This window comes from Centruroides vittatus, unplaced genomic scaffold, assembly GCF_030686945.1.
Source record: "Centruroides vittatus isolate TY-2023 unplaced genomic scaffold, ASM3068694v2 contig_863, whole genome shotgun sequence".
NCBI lineage: Eukaryota > Metazoa > Arthropoda > Arachnida > Scorpiones > Buthidae > Centruroides > Centruroides vittatus.
Genome location: NW_027122563.1, coordinates 51,912 through 69,393, shown reverse-complemented (window position 1 = coordinate 69,393; position 17,482 = coordinate 51,912). Strand labels below are relative to the sequence as shown.

General features: G+C 28.0%; 1 protein-coding gene across 3 annotated transcripts in view; it reads right to left on the bottom strand.

Annotated features, from left to right (window-relative positions):
* The window catches only part of LOC136982787 (multiple PDZ domain protein-like), a 242,190-nt gene that overhangs the window by 185,000 nt on the left and 39,708 nt on the right, over positions 1-17,482 (bottom strand). For all 3 annotated transcript variants that reach the window (XM_067279293.1, XM_067279294.1, XM_067279295.1), the window contains exon 7: positions 2,882-2,992. In XM_067279293.1, the coding sequence (XP_067135394.1) occupies positions 2,882-2,992 (111 nt within the window). The remainder of the gene's footprint in view (positions 1-2,881; positions 2,993-17,482) is intronic.

The following is a 17,482-nucleotide window of genomic DNA, read 5'->3' as shown; positions in this document are numbered from 1 at the left end:
TGAGAAATAAGAAAAAAGATATCATTATAAGAATAAAAATCTAAGGATGATACAATTAATAAAAGTTAAATAAATTTAGAGTTGTAGAAAACAAGCATAAAATATATATTTGCTATTTATTTTGTATTAATGTTATTTTATATTTATACACAAAATAGTAGAATATTGTTATAATTGGTATAGATAATAACATATCAATTGTGAAATTAATTTGATTTAGAATTTTGGTTTTTAAAACTTATCTCCAATTATACATACATAAAGAACCAGATCCATTCTGATATAATTTTCAGCTTAAATAACACACTTAAAAAGCTTTATTATTTAAAATATAGATTTAGAATATGATGAGAAATGTATACTAAACAAAATAGTGATAATAATCTGATTTTCTAAATTTTAAATTTTCTTAATTATCAAAGCTTTTATAAAGTTTAAATATCTCTTTCCAATTAAGAATTATTCTTTATAATCTGTTTAATGAAAAATTTTTATTAAAAACTGCATTGCAATGAAGTTTCAAAAACGCACTATCTCTATTTGATACTTATCATACAAATTGTTCTTTTAGAAAAATAAAGAACCTAATTAGAATACCTAATAAATCAATAACAATTCATTTTTAGTAAATTATTGTTCACTTCTGTAACATTGCCAAGAAACTTGTTATACATAATGCCAAGTAGAGTATACATGATGAAGCCAACATAAAATAACATATCATCATTACTGATTGCAAATAAAAAAGAATAGAACAGTCTTTTATTGTATGAGATTTCAAAACAGATAATTAGCATTACATGCAATATCAAGTAGGAATAACAATTTTTATATTCTGAATCTGTAAATCTGTCAAGATATAATGTTTTATAAGGTTTTCATTCCATGGATAAAATTTTTTTCATTCATTAAATAAGTGACAAATACCGTAAATAAGTTTTTAATTAGAAAATAAGGTGATTTGATTAGAAAATTTAAATCTAGAAATTGCAATATCGTAACATTTACGTTCATGCAATTTCTGTTATCATATGTTTTCAAATATTTATACATTCGAATATCTATAGAATTTTATTTTTAAATTTCCTAAGCCAAAAACAATATAAAAACACTTTTAGATACCACTATTGATACTAATGTCAATGTTACATAAACTATACCGGCATGATTTATTTTGGCATATTTATCAGCAAATTGATAATGCAATTACCAATCACTTCTAGCAGTATTATAATTAGAAATGTAACTGATACCAATCTGACAGCAATATATCAGAATATTGGAATGTTCCCAATATATCAGTATAGATTTGTGAAATAAACCAATGCTTTGATCTCTCCTTCTCTTTAGTTTTTTTGATAGTAACTATTGAAGAAAAAAGAAAAAGGAATTGGAGCATCAATTTGTGAAATGAACAAATTCTGATATCAAAAACATTCCGGTACACCAATATATTGGTTTAATAATTGTATCTATTAATAGTCGATTAATTTTCTATGTTTTGCACCGTTTGTACTTTTATACTACTAATACGGTCTGTACTTTTTAGTACTTTTTTATATTTATGTTTTTAACGTATTTTATATTAAAAACAAATCTTTCTTATCTGCATTATTGAATAGATTTTTTTGATTATTGTGAGACATTATTTATCCTTAGTCATTATATGCGTATAATGATATGTTAAACTTTTTTCTTTTCTGTGTAAGAACTGTAATTCATGCTGTATAGTTGCTAGAAAATTTCTAACAAATAAAAACTTTCCTATATAATTAAAATTAGTCATTTTCATTGAAAAAACTTACTAAACATATATTTCAAATAAATTTCTTGTCAATTTTGATCATTCCTTTCTGTATACATTGATTCCTAATTGACTTCACATATTGATGTTATTTTTAGATAAACAATAATTAGTTTGTAAAATTAAATAAAATTTTATTTTTCCCAATACTTTCATATCGTTCGGAAAATTTAAAAAATAAATTTACTTTGTTTGAGATCTTTGAAGTACACAATAATACACTAATAATAGTTTAATACTTCAAGCATATTTAAAATTATGTGATTAATGTGAAACATTTCAAATTAATTAATATCAAATTAAAATTTAAATTTAATAAAATAATAATAAATTATATAATACAATTATCATGTTAGTATTCAATTTAATTAATTTATTTATTAATGTTATTTAATAAAAATTGAAGTTATAATACAGAAAATGCTCCAAAAGATTAAAGATAAATAATACTTATAAAATAAATGAAATATTGGTCTTCAAAATTTTTAAATCAAGAAATAATTAAATCATTATTGAATATTGAATAACATTTCAAAAACTTTTTAAAAACTTTATTTTTACAATGTTTGATTAATAAATATGTTTTTAAAATATTATGAGTATAGAAATATGTCTTTTTATTGTAAAATATCATATTATATATTTAATTTAGGGAATTTTTCTAAATATGATACTGATATTTTTTTTTTAAATGAAAGAATTGTCTTTTCTTTCAAGACAAAAATTATTATTAGTTTAATATATATAATCAATATAAATAATTTTATTAATAATATATAGCATTATATATATATATATATATATATATATACATGCTATATTCTTTGATATTTGTTTCTTAAAATACAGTTCTGTAATTTTAATAAATTTACAAATTATTAATATATTTTAGAATGTTTAAATTTTAACCAACATTTGTGAAATAATTTATTTAGAGTAAAAGAAAATTTTAAAAATTATATAGTAAAAGCATTGTTCTTCACATGTATTTATATTGTCTGTGCAGGATTAAAATCCTTCAGGTGGTGGTGGTGGTGGACTGAAAATGAGAATAAAGTCTGGCGAAGAAATGCTTACCTGTACAGGATCCTCATTGAGAGGCGGAATAAGTGGAAGTGATGACGGTAGATCAATTGATAATTTTCGAGAAAATTCTTGAAGACTGTTAATTTCATAATCTTCAGTTGTCTAAAAGGAAATTATTTATTTATTACAATTTTTATACACAAATATAATTTATTTATACTTTTTACAATAATAAATTATATTCAATTTATTATAAATAATATTATATTTATTCTAATAAATACACTTAATCAGTAATTACAAAAACTGCGTCAAAAAATATTAAATATATTAAACAAGTTAGCTAAAAATTAAATTAAATTAAAAACCATTTAATGTATTTTATTTTATTGATTTAACAAATTTAACCATTCAAAATTTTCCATTAGCTATTGAACATTTTTAATTTTAAATAAGTTTATTCCCATTAAATTTAACTAGAGTCAATGCTGCAGAATTAATAAAATACAAATGATTGGGATATTAACTATGTTTTGCTAAGTGCAAAGTGCATTTAAATATGCTTAACATTATAACATAAAAATCAGATATTTATTAAATAATTATACTGGAAAAACTATCTATGAATTTAAAATTACCCTATATATAACGTGACCAGATGTCCTAAATTATGCAGGACAGTCTCGCTTCATAATTATATTCAAAAATAGTCAGTATTCATTGCATGAATTATACGTCAAAGATGAATTGCATACAAGTTTTAGTGCAAAAATGTTAATATCCAATTTAAAACACTAGCCCAATTGGTAGTAATTGCCCAATATAGTAACTGTATCTCTTGGAGAAAAGTGAATGTATACCATGTGCAAGTACAATGGTCATGTACACTTATAAAAGGGGATGGTTGTTGTTAATTATCTGAGTTAATAATCAACTGGAATCGATCATGTGACTCATCTGACATGTTGAAACACCTGCATAAAGCATTTACATTTCAGGATCTGGTCACTTTATCTATATATGATATATGCAAATTTAAATAAAATCTTAAAAATGAATAAAAACCATTTAAGTTAAAAATAAGACAATTAAAAAATATTTAAGCAAAAATTTAAATAATGTTAATAGTAATTATTATATTGCAAACATTTTCTACTGCCTTTTGTTAATGGAAACTACTTGAAGTATGTTATACAGAAAAATATTTAAAAGAAAGATTTTTTTTTCTATATGTAAATAAAGATTAATTGAAAATGAAATTTGAAAGTATTTTGTTATAAAAATATAAAAAATTTATAAATTATATTTTTTAAAAATTTGATCATATTACAGAAATTTATGACAAAAATTTTTATCAAACAAAAAGAAATTATATGTAATATATAAAACTGGATTAATTAAGTCCAATACATGTAAATGTAGCATAATTATTCAGCAAAAATTATACTTACTAAAAATAATGATAATTTTTATTACTTTTAGTAAATATAATTTGTGCTGGATATTTCTGGTATATTTACGTGCATCGAAAAAATTAATCACATACTCTGAACCAATTACGGTGTGTAGATAATGAAAACGAACATTTTCAAGGTTGAAAATGTTTGTTTTTGTTACACCGTAATTCGTTCAGAGTATGTGATTAACTATATCCCGGTGTGGTGAGTGGTTGTTCACTGAAAAAAATTATAATAGGGAATTTTTTCACATTTGGCATTAAGCTCTATTCGGAAAATCATTAATTTTTATAAATAAAATTGTCAAAGTAAAAAGAATGCTATAATGCTAGCAAAATTGGCCCATTAATTAAAAACTGATCTCAAAAAATTGAATTCCAGACCTTGATGATTCTCAAACTATCAAAATTCATATTTACAGAAACTCTTCGATTGTTATCTTATTGTTTTTGCCACTACTTCAAGCAGCTTTCCAAACATTATTGATATGAATCTTGAATAATGCAATGACACCTAAATCACAGTTGAAGTTAATAACACTATCAGTATTAGGTGGAAGGAAGATAATATTAATATTCTAATTAAAATTCTTTATAAAAGATATTTTTTGATATTACAATTCATAACTAATAATGCTTTAAAAGATTGTTTTCATCACAACATTGCTTGAAATAAAGTAAAAATGACATATAAACCAGAAATTCTACTAGAAAATCATAGAAAAAGTTGTCATCACCAATTTTCTTCTCAACAAATACAAAGACTTACATTAAAAATTATCATCAGTATTTATTCTTGAAGAAAACTGAAGACATTCTCATAAGCTATATTGCAAAAAACTGCTTTTTCTCTAATATTATAATTTCTCAAAGACATTCTGTTTCTAGAAGAAGCCTATTTTTTAAACATTATAACTTGGTGAGAATAGTTTTATTGATTACTTTTGTCTAATTCTTTTGGGAAATTGTAACTACTGACCCAAATTACATAAATCAAATAATTGCAATTTGTGTATGTGCAATTTGCAAAAATTTTCATGAAGAATACATAAGTAATATAACAAACTATTTATTAAAGCTTTTTTGACAAAGATTCTGGCAGTTGGAAATCATCCCAACATAAATTTTTAAACAGATTATTGATTTTTTGGTTTCTTTTTTTAACTACGGCAATTTATGGATTAATAATTTTAATTGTTGAATGAAACTGAACTGCCAGAATATGTCAAAAAGCATTAATAAAAGGTCAACTACATGCTCCTAAACCAAGGATAAACAGACAATATTTACAATATCAAAAACACTTGATCTACAAAATGTTATTTAGTAAAAAACTATTCTTACAACATGTTCATCTGTTTATTGCAAAAGTTTGATTTTGTTTTTGTTATCCAAAACATTTTTTTTCTCGAAAAAGAAAAATTAGTCTTATTGGTGTATTTAAAATAATGATTATGTTTAGTCAACATAATTATTTTCTTCTGAAGGCTTTCTAACTTCAATACAATTATACATAGCTCTAATATATTGTTTTTTTTATATTCCATTTATCACATTCAGTTAAAGATAAACAACACAAATGAATCACTTTTATAAATGTCTAATACAAGTTGTGTGATATTAAACTATTATACACTGGTATTTTTTGTACAGAATAATTTTATGATTACATAATTTTATCCTATCTAATGAGGAATGTAGATATATAAAAATATTAACACCTAATAACTAAAAAGTAAGATATTTATGAAATTTTTAAAATTTACTATTTTATCCACTCAGTTCTCCATTTCTTACTCTTAACAGTTTTGCAATTTAGATCACTATACTTGCATTTGCTACTTTATATCATTAGTTGTTCACATGATTTTTTAATGCAATTAAGATTTGGTCTTTAATATTTTAAGAATGTTGATCAACTGGAATAAAAGAGTTATTCTAGTTATTCTAAATCAGGCCTGGCCAACCCAACTTGTTTTGCGGGCCACAATTTAGGCACACATGCTTTTAAAATAGTAAAACAAATACAAAATGAGCAAGATTTTATTGTTATACTAAGAGTTCGTACTCTCACTTGCACATTATAACAATGACAGGCAAATTTTCATTTATTTAATTGTTTTGGTATACACATAACGGCAAACAAAAGTTTTAATAAATATATAATATCGCTTAGCGGGCCACACAATTTAACGTAACGGGCCGCGGGTTGGCCACGCCTGCTCTAAATTAATAATGTTTTTATACTTCAGATACAGTGCAAGTGTAATAATTCATTAATAAAAATTTAGGATATTCTCCATTCCATAGATTCTAGATGTAAAGTCCATTATAAAGTTAAATTGTCAAAACATAATCTATTAAATTTTCCATTTAAGTTATTTACTATATTTCAAATTCACTTAAGTCTCAATAGATTTTTCAAAAGAAATTTATATAAAATTTAATTGTTAGCAACATTTGATTGAACTATGTTAATTTATACAGTGAGATATCATTTACATACATAAGATCTGATAAACTATATTAGGTAGCATTAGTGTTGTTTACAGTAATATAGAAAATCATGTCTATATTATTTAAAAGAATTTGTAGCAAGATAAATTTGTAAGAGAACTCAATTAGTTCATAAATATGTTTCATATATAATAACAAATGAAAAAAAAATTAATTATATTTTTGTTATAATTACTAGAGTAAATAAATATTTATTCATTAGTTCTTTTATATCATATTCTTACCAGGATTCAAAATAATTTTATTCATATGGATTATTCATATTTCATAGACATATTGTTTTGCATGATTTTGTCATAAAAAGCATTTATTACCAGTAATATTTTATTTGAAGTTTGATACTTATAAAAATGAAATACATATTTTATAAATATGCAGAGAATAATAATACACTATGAATTCATTTTTACTAAAGAGAGTATTCCAATAATAAAATATTTTGAAGTTACATCAATGATGTAACTTCAAAATGTTCACATGCAAGTTTAATTTTGAAGATACTTAAATTAATCTTTATGTAAATACAACTAAAAAATAGATGATGAATTGTTTTATAATTCATCATTAGCTCATAACAGAATTGAGTGAAGTTTAAGAATACAGAGCTGTCAGGTATGACTTTTTCGTCTACTGCACATATTAAGTTAATTACAAATATTCAAAAACATTCATGATTTGATTATAAAATAAAAAAGCAAAAATTTTTCAAAAAAGGTATTTGTTAATTTGGAAAAATTTTTAAATTAATTCATATTTACACTATTTTTAATGATCAATCATTTGTTTCCAATGAATTAAAGTATTTTGATGCAAATTTGATTTTTTTACTGTATTAGAAACTTACTCTAATTGAAATTTATTGTTATTAGTGATGGGATGATTAATTGAAATCAGTATCAAGAATTGGAAGAATTGAGCTTTTTCAGTAATTGGTAAAGATAAATTTATCATTATTTCCAATTGTTTAGTATTTAATAATGCATTAATTTTTTGTTTTGGGTAACAAAAGATTATTAATGATCATAATTTAAATAAAGTGTTGTTATATCTTAAGTTTCATTTTGTTTGCTAAAAGAATAAAATTATTTTCCATTGTCAATCAAGACATTATGCAAAATTAAACAAATGAATTCTTACATAGCTATACATCCACAAGAGCCGAATTATCGGGCTAGAGTTGGCTATAATAAATAAATAATTAATAAGACAATTTGGCACTAGAGCTTGGCGTTAGGCGCCATCTCTTACAAAACTTAATAATTATAATTAAATTAAATAAATAATTTTAATAATTTGGAACTGGAGGAAAAGAAAGGTCCGGGTAGCGTAACTGGTAACGTGTCTGCACGGATAGCAGAAGTTGCGGGTTCGAGTCCCGCTTCGGGCCGATTTCTTTTCCTCCAGTTCCAAATTATTAAAATTATTTATTTAATTTAATTATAATTATTAAGTTTAGTAAGAGATGGCGCCTAACGCCAAGCTCTAGTGCCAAATTGTCTTATTAATTATTTATTTATTATAGCCAACTCTAGCCCGATAATTCGGCTCTTGTGGATGTATAGCTTTGTAACAGGTTAGTCGTTATTTATTTTTATTTATTTATGAATTCTTACATTTGTAACAGTGGCGTAGCGAGGGGGTGCAAGGGGGTGTATCGTGCACCGGGCGCCACTGGCAGAGGTGGTCTCCAAGACAAACTGTGTGTGTTTCTGGAGGGTGGAGGGGGCACCAATAAAGTGTTGGGTGCCACTTATGTCCAGGGTGCCAGTTATGTTTGCTACGCCACTGATTTGTAAAGAATTTACAAATGTAAAAAATAACAGTAACATAGATTATTAGAACTAACAACTAACCACGTTGTCAGATTTGATATTTTTAAAGGTTATTTTTTAGCATGTGGAAAAAAATTTTTGAATTTCAAACTCTATTTGAGAATGTATTTGGTATAAATTACTCTCTCCATTAACATACTGTCAGAAATAGCAACAACGGGAAGTAGCCTTCTTTTTTATCCAAACTGTTATCAAATTTTACTATTGAAATGCTTTTATTATGCTTAGTTTACTCAATATTTCTCTATGTATTCTAATGTTGCATCTATACTAAAAACTTTTAATCTACTGAACATAGGGTGCATTTACTTTTGAGCTAATAGTGCTACTTCTGAACACCAGAATGACGTCATTAGCATGTGTATTCATGGTTACATATCCAGTTCAAAAGTAAATGCGAACGCTAACAAGAAATATGGAGATTTCCTGCAAATAATATTGTCAAAGCTGCTATTTTAAATGTTGCGTTACAGACAGAACTACTTGATTCTGAATCAGACGAGGATGATCTTATTGTGGATATAATTGTAGAAAAAATGAAAGAAGAAAAAAGAAAAGTAAGGTCAAATAAAAAAGATAGAAACTTTTATTGAAGAGACTATACCTTTTTATAGTCCAACCAATTTTAAACAGCACTTAGACTTACAAGAGAATCTTTTGAAAGTCTCCTTTATACGAACTTCAGTTTTGGATTATTATTAATGCTGTTCATTTCTTTACGATTTATTTAATGCTCTGAACATAACATTTCTGAAGATCCCAAACACGTATAAAGTAAACTTCACTTTTAATCATAAAGAATGAGTAAAACTTAATTTTTTTCACATCTGTTTATGAAAAAAGTCATCTAAAGCTATTGAACCTTACACAATAAAAAAAGATCATTGTTAACATTTTATACAACAAATAATTGAAATTTACCAATAAAAATACTTTCTGCCGTTTATTTTTCCAAAAATAATTCCATTTTTATTACTTTGTACAGAAAGTAATTTTTTCATGGGAACAGCCATATTGAATTAGTGCAAAGCTCGACAATGAACTAGTTAGCACTCCGAGCTTACCAATTTCGTTAAACATGATGTCACATAGCTCTAAAGTATACGCCAATGAGCGTGGCACTCGGACGAAAGTATACAGGCTGAGCATGCTGACAGTAAAATTAGCTCAGAAGTAAACGCACCCATAATAACATTGGACATAATAATTACACCAAACAACAAGTTGATAACTTTATTTGAAACTCAACAATAATTATAAGTTTTTACAATAAATCTGCTTAATATATTTTTAAATGTCATTGATTTCTAATGTAATAATTCAACTTATAACATTTCAAGATAAAAAATGGCAACAGAACAAAGTTACATCATTTGGCATATTTATGCAAGCCATTTGACATGTTTGAATGAAAACAACCTGGCAACTCTGCAAGTAACTACACAGGTAGTGCTATTGTGTTACAAGCTCTGAGACTATATCCAACTATACTTTTTGGAAAAAATTGGTAACAGAAGTGAGACATTTTAGTGGAATTAGCATTGTTATCAAAATCATTAGAAACTTTAGTATTGTCCATCACTAACTGATCTATTATTCAATGCAGATTTCTCCTCATATGCCTCATTTAATAATAATTTTTTAACTGGCTTGTCTAAAAATATTTCATTGTTTATGCAATAAAGAATTTTTTGGATATTTGTTTTTAAGTGATAGTAATGAGGAAATAGAAGTTTTAATATTTGATGTATAATTAATGTTGTATTTATTTGTGTCACAAATCTTTTGATTATCTGACGTACAACACCTTCAGAGCATTTAATTTATTTCAATGTTTGATCATAGATATTCTTAAAACCAAAAGAATTGTGTACCAATAAATGAGCCCATACATCTGTTTCAGAAGTGGTGACCCCCAAATCTGGCCAAAAACTGTTTTATTATCCATTAATGCATATTTTCTGATTTCTTCGAACTTGAGACCTTAAAGAATCGAGAAATACAAAAAATTTGGGGGTTTTATCTGTATGTATGGATGTTAGTGTTTCTGTGTGCAGCACAATTTTGTTTACCCTCTTTGAAGCTTAATAACTCCTGCACTGTTTGTCAAAAATATCTGAAATTATGCATGAAGATTTTTGTATTAGGGAGATTGATGCTATTAAATTTTGGTGGTTAAAGGTTGACAAGGTGGGAAGATAAAGGGGGTTGTGTATATCTTGAGTAGTGTTGGATTTAATGAGTAAAATCCATTTTATAAATAATTTTCAAAACCCATTGCTACCCTGAAAATTAAACTTTTTGACATTTTAAGTTTTAATAATAAAATATTGCAACAGATGGCACCACATACACAGTTTTAAATGTTACCAGGAAATTTAAGCAACTCATTGCTGAATTTTTTCATATTACTAAATAAAAATTATCCATGTACTTAATCTGTAATTAAGTCCTATCAGTTATCAAAGTGTGCAATCTAAAACAAGACTATGAGACTAAGCATAATAATTTTCATATAAAATTTCCCCAAATTTAAAATTCGGAGAAAATAGATTAGAGAATCTAAAAGCCTTACTTAGGTAAGTCAATGTAATATTGTGTGGGCCTTTTTCATCACACAAAAAAAGGCACAGAAGTTTCATTTCATTGAAAGTATTGTAAATTTTAGCCAGAAAAACGCTACCCTAGATTAAACAATGTACAGTAGAGAGTCGTTAAATCGGAACCCCGGTAATCGGAACGATTTTCAGTCGGACTGTGTTGTGCTGAATCGAACGTTTTTGATACTAGATTTACTTCTAAAGTATAATTTTTATGTTTTTATATTCTTCAATATATTTATTTTGTTTGTACGAAATAAAAAAATAATTTTTAACGATACGATAGCTTTGATTATTATTATAAAAATTTTCGTTAGGCTTAAAATCGATGAAAATTCAACACGAAGCGACACGCAACAGAGAAAAATTTGAACATCGGACAGGTTAATATATTTTTTCGTACATAATCGGTTATCGGAACAATTCACTAATCCGAACAACACCAGTCCCCAATTGATTCCGATTTTCGACTTTCTACTGTATTTTGGAAATATAGGTGGTAAAAGTATAGAAAAAGAAGTAACAGTTAAAAAGTTTCAAAACATTCCTTTTTTCACATAATATGGCTATACAATACTGTTGTGAACAAGCAATGTAGCTGATCAGTTACTTGCTGAACTACAGGCAAACAGATATTTTTCTTTGCCCACAGATGAAACTTCAGATTGCATAGATCAGAGGTGGGCAAGCAAGAGTTCAGTGGGAACCAAAATGTAGATTTTGCAAAATGCACGAGAGCCTCAGTTCTGTACTGTCGTGGCGGGTAGTATGGTAAGGCAGGGAAGGATAGGGTGTCCCCATCTGGGTCGAGAACTTGTTTTAAAAGAATAGATTTTAAATGTCAATTTAATTTATTGCACCAACTTGGAAATAAATTACTAAATATTACATATATATAATTACATATTTTCACAAAATTGTGGAAATAATTTCTGCTTTTTATTATTATTTTTATTTTAACACTTTCAGCAACAGCCGCATGCAACTCAAAAAGAGCCACATGCGGTTCTCGGAGCCACATTTGCCCATGTCTGGCATAGATACAGACCAGCTTACTATTTTTTAATTGGTAGTACATTTGTTGAAGATTTGTTAGGACTGATAGCCCTCCATAAACAACAGGAGAAATATTGTTTAATAAAGTTTTAACATTCTTATTGTCCAAGAACTTAAAACTGAAAATGTTTCTTCCTTCACAACATATGGAGCTCCAGACATGAAAGGTGAAAGAAATGGTATTGTTGACAAGCTTAAAGAAATAATGCACATTCTTATTTTGTATTATACATACTGCAACATTATGTTAAAAATTGATTGGAGTCTTTACTGTTTTCTTGCTTAAATGATCAAATTAGCTAACTTTCTGCAATCAAAATGAACATTTTTCTTACAGATAGCTAAAACAATTTTTGAAAGGTGTCAATGCTGTGTTTCCTGACTTGCTTGCTTATAGCAATGTCAGCTGGTTAAGTAAAAGAAGAATGTTGATAAAAATAAGAAATTTAAGAAGTGAAATTTTGAATTTTTAAAGATCATATTAAAGTGATAAAACAAAATATTTTATTAATATTTTGAATACTTCTCGCTGTCTTTTCAATCTAGAATTTTTAGTTGCTATTTTTTCTTACATTAATTTAAATATTTGTTTCCAAGGTAAAGATAAAAACCATTAAATTTATGAATCTGTTTTAAGTATTAAAAAAAAAAGTTATTCATTTAGGACATGAACAGTAATGAATTTACTTTCTAATTCTTAGACAAGATCAAAATGAAATAACAAATATATGCAATATTAAAATCTTAAATAAGCTGAAAAGTGATTTTAATCATAGATTCAGAAAATAGAAAATATGGAAAGAAGATAAAAAATTTAGAAGGCAAACAGCATATGCTACAATTTGCTGTCAAGCCTCTAATTCAGTGATTCCCAAACTTTTTCGATCCACTGCCCCCTTTGTTCTATAAGGTTACATCCAATGCCCCTAACCCATGTTCTCTTGTGTGAGAAAGGATTGGAAATATTCTTAGGAAAACTTTTCTATGAATCTCATACTTTGTGCCCTTACAGTACATTGTTCTCAACATCTATACATCCACAAGAGCCGAATTATCGGGCTAGAGTTGGCTATAATAAATAAATAATTAATAAGACAATTTGGCACTAGAGCTTGGCGTTAGGCGCCATCTCTTACTAAACTTAATAATTATAATTAAATTAAATAAATAATTTTAATAATTTGGAACTGGAGGAAAAGAAATCGGCCCGAAGCGGGACTCGAACCCGCAACTTCTGCTATCCATGCAGACACGTTACCAGTTACGCTACCCGGACCTTCAGTCCGATCGCCTCCTCCAGTATATATAAGCTAACACGACGACCATCGACGGTCATTACAATGCCGGCTGGGGACACATCAAGTGCTCATGTCCTCCCATGGCACTCAACCGGCCATCACAACCCCGGCAAGGCGTATAAATATAAATAAATAACGACTAACCCGTCACAAAGCTATACATCCACAAGAGCCGAATTATCGGGCTAGAGTTGGCTATAATATTTACTTAATTTAATTATAATTATTAAGTTTAGTAAGAGATGACGCCTAACGCCAAGCTCTAGTGCCAAATTGTCTTATTAATTATTTATTTATTATAGCCAACTCTAGCCCAATAATTCGGCTCTTGTGGATGTATAGCTTTGTAACGGGTTAGTTGTTATTTATTTATGTTCTCAACATCTGGAAACCATTAAATGCAATGTTTCCTCATCCGTTTAACAGAGGAAAGGGAACGGCTGTCAGTGACCCCAACTTTTGCCTTTGGTCACCCTTCAGTACCCTGCCTCCAGCGCCCCCCTAGATTTACTCATCACCCACAAGGGGGCGTTATTGCCCACTTTGAGAAACGCTGCTTTAACTGTAAAAATCTCATCTGACTGGATGAAAAAAATGAGTGGTTTAATGTATGGAACAAGGTTTAAGTTAGAAATGTGTAAATTTACAACAAATTTGGGAGTTACTGAATTATTTAAATCTGTCCACTGCACACAATTTTGGAAGAGTTGTACAAATATAACAAATATACCAATATTATGATAGCGGCTACAAAAATTCATATAATGTTTGGATCAACCCAGATTTGTGAAAATGCTTCCGTCTTTAACATTCATAAAATGCAGATAGAAGTTATTCATGGACAAAAACACACAGAAAACCTAAGAATCACAAACAAAATATGAAGTAACAAATAACAGGGAAATAATGGCAAACCACAAGTGCCAGTTTTCACATTCAGTGACATCTGACCTGCCAGAAATTCTAAGACCAGGTAAGTAGCCCTTCATTTAATTTAATTGTAAAGCTCTGCCATATATGTTTTAACAAATTTGGCTAAAATTTTTATATTTTATGTCATATTGATTTCTTTGTAGTACTTTGAAATTCAAATACTAATATATTATAAAACCACACAAAGACCATAAATTGTAACAAAAATTTTAATTATTATAATATTTTTGGCCATATTTAACTGACCTTCCTCAAGTAGAACACAAAAACTCATAAGTTAGTTATGATTGAACAAAATAGTGATTTCAAAAAAGATTCTACAATAAACATTTAAAATGTGTGAAACCAAACCATTTAAATTACAAATATAAATATGACTTAGCTATGATTTATCCTTTTTGCTTCCATCTTGTTTTTTTAAATCTCAATATGTAATCAAACACAGTTATTTTCTAGGAATTATCACATCCACAGACTCCAAAAATACAAGTTGTTGATTGGCTAGTGTCTTTGGAGTCTGTGGATGTGATAATTCCTAGAAAATAATGGTGTTTGAACCAATTACATATTGAGATATATAAATACAAATCTCAAAGAATATAAAATAAAATGAAATCAAATACATAAATACATTCAGAATAAATAAACATACATACATAATGATGATGATAATAAAATGAGAAACAAAGGTAAAAAACAACAAAAAGAAAAATACAGACAGTACTCCTACAGATAAGAGTATGCTAAAGGCTGCAAATACTTTATCTCAAAAAGGCTTTCCATGCTTTGGATAAGATGTCTTTGTAATTGATAACTTTCCCACAGTAAACTGATTTATAAATGTGTAATGCTTTCACATATCAAACATGGTGTTGACTCCACATTTTCTGTATCATTTTGGCCTAGCCCCAGTTAACATTGACAGAGTTGGGATCAGAAAGGACATTTGCTGCCAAGGCAGTGGCTGGATTAGACCTTTGAATGTTGTCTTGATGTTTCCTTAATCTTGTGTGTAGAGTCTGAGTAACCCCCCCCAATATATTGCAAGTCATGCATAAATGTGTGATCCTTCACAGGAACAGAATAAATGTCCAGGGTGTGCATCAGGTTAAGAGGCTCCTTGTTGTTATGTAGGATTTTGTATATGGAAGGATTATTTCTTTTAAAAATAATCTTGCAGCCAATGGCTTTGCCAATCTCTTGCAGATGTACAGATGAGAGAGGCATAGTTGAGGATTATATATTCAATCCTTGTGTTGTTCTTCAGTTTGTCACTCATTTCCAGTCTAAAATCCTCAATCTGGAATTCAATGATCTTAGGACTCAATGAACCAAAATAATCAAAGAATTTGATGAAGTCCAATTTCTCATTAATATCATTGACCAATTTGAAGTTATTGATGAAGTCCAATTTGATATGATTGTCAATTCATCAATGATATCAACTTTAGCCAATATGGATTTATTTTAAAACTGAAGCAGGAATGCAACACAGAGACATCCAGAAAGTGTGCTTCAATCTTGTTTGGGTGGAATTAAGACCAAGGTATGTAAATGATCCTGTAACCAACTTTTTAATCCCTAGGCAACTCATGATCCACTCAACTGCAAGTTAATGGTCTTTGAATTCTTATTAGAAGACCTACACACTGTAAAATCATTCAGGATGGAACTGATTCAAGTATTTTAAATTTTTGAGTTAGTCCCCTTTTGGATCCACTAATGATTTCACTTATAATTACATCTATGATGAAGTATAATAAAAAGCAATGTTTTAATGTTTGAGACAGAATCTTCTAAACTGAATACCGTAAGTGTCAAGCTTTAAGTCCATGCATTCTAAAACAAAAAGTATCTGGGATGTATTATGCAAAGATTTTATTTCTGTTCTATGGTGTATATGGGTTCTCTGCACAAAATTATCTATTTTGAAAGAGAGAGTCTAAACACTTCCTCTCTATTACTAAAGGCAGAAATTGAATAATAAGATTGTTAATTGGATGAAATTAATAGCAATTTTTGATATTGAAAGATAATTTCTTTAGAAACTGAAACATTTTTAGAAAATATTGGATAATTTATCCATTTAACATTTTCAACTTTCAAAAATTTTGTGATTATGTGGTAAGATGTAAGATTATACTCATAAAAAAAGACTTCTCATGACAAGATATTAAATATTTGAAAACATACAGAATTTGTATAGATCACATACAATAACCTTGATTTAACACCAGCAAAATTTAATTCAACTTTGGGATGTTTAGCTATGTAGACCTCAAGCAGATCTACAGGGTGTATCAGTACAGCAGTTACAAACTTTCAGGAGAGATAGAGTACACCTAGACGATGAGAAATCACATAACAATGCATGGTCAGAAACGCTTTCCTGGTGCGGTAGTGACCACACAAAACACAAGAAATGAAGGACATGAACAGGGTGAGAAAACATGTTTATTATTCTTAGTACAGTGAAAGTGCTGGGACGTCTTTAGCTGGTGTATGCGATATGTCAAGGCACTGGTGTACAAAACTCCCGTTAACAGTGCTGAGGAACTTGTTGCATGTATCATGGCAGCTACTGGGAAAGTCTGGGACATGCCCAGTATTTTCGACAATGTTAGATCTTCAATGCGGCCGAGATGCGACACCTGCATCATGACCCGGAGTCGTAATTTCAAACACCTTTGATTTTTGCTGTACTAAGAATAATAAACATGTTTTCTCACCCTGTTTGTGTCCTTCATTTCTTGTGTTGTGTGTGGTCACTACCGTGCCAGGAAAGCGTTTCCGACCATGCATTGCTATGTAATTTCCCATCATCTAGGTGTACTCTATCTCTCCTGGAAGTTTGTAACCGCTATACTGATACACCCTGTATATTAGATTAATTCAATTTTGATAAAAGTTTTCAGTGTGCTGATGTTAAATTAATTATTATTGTTATTGATACAATTATT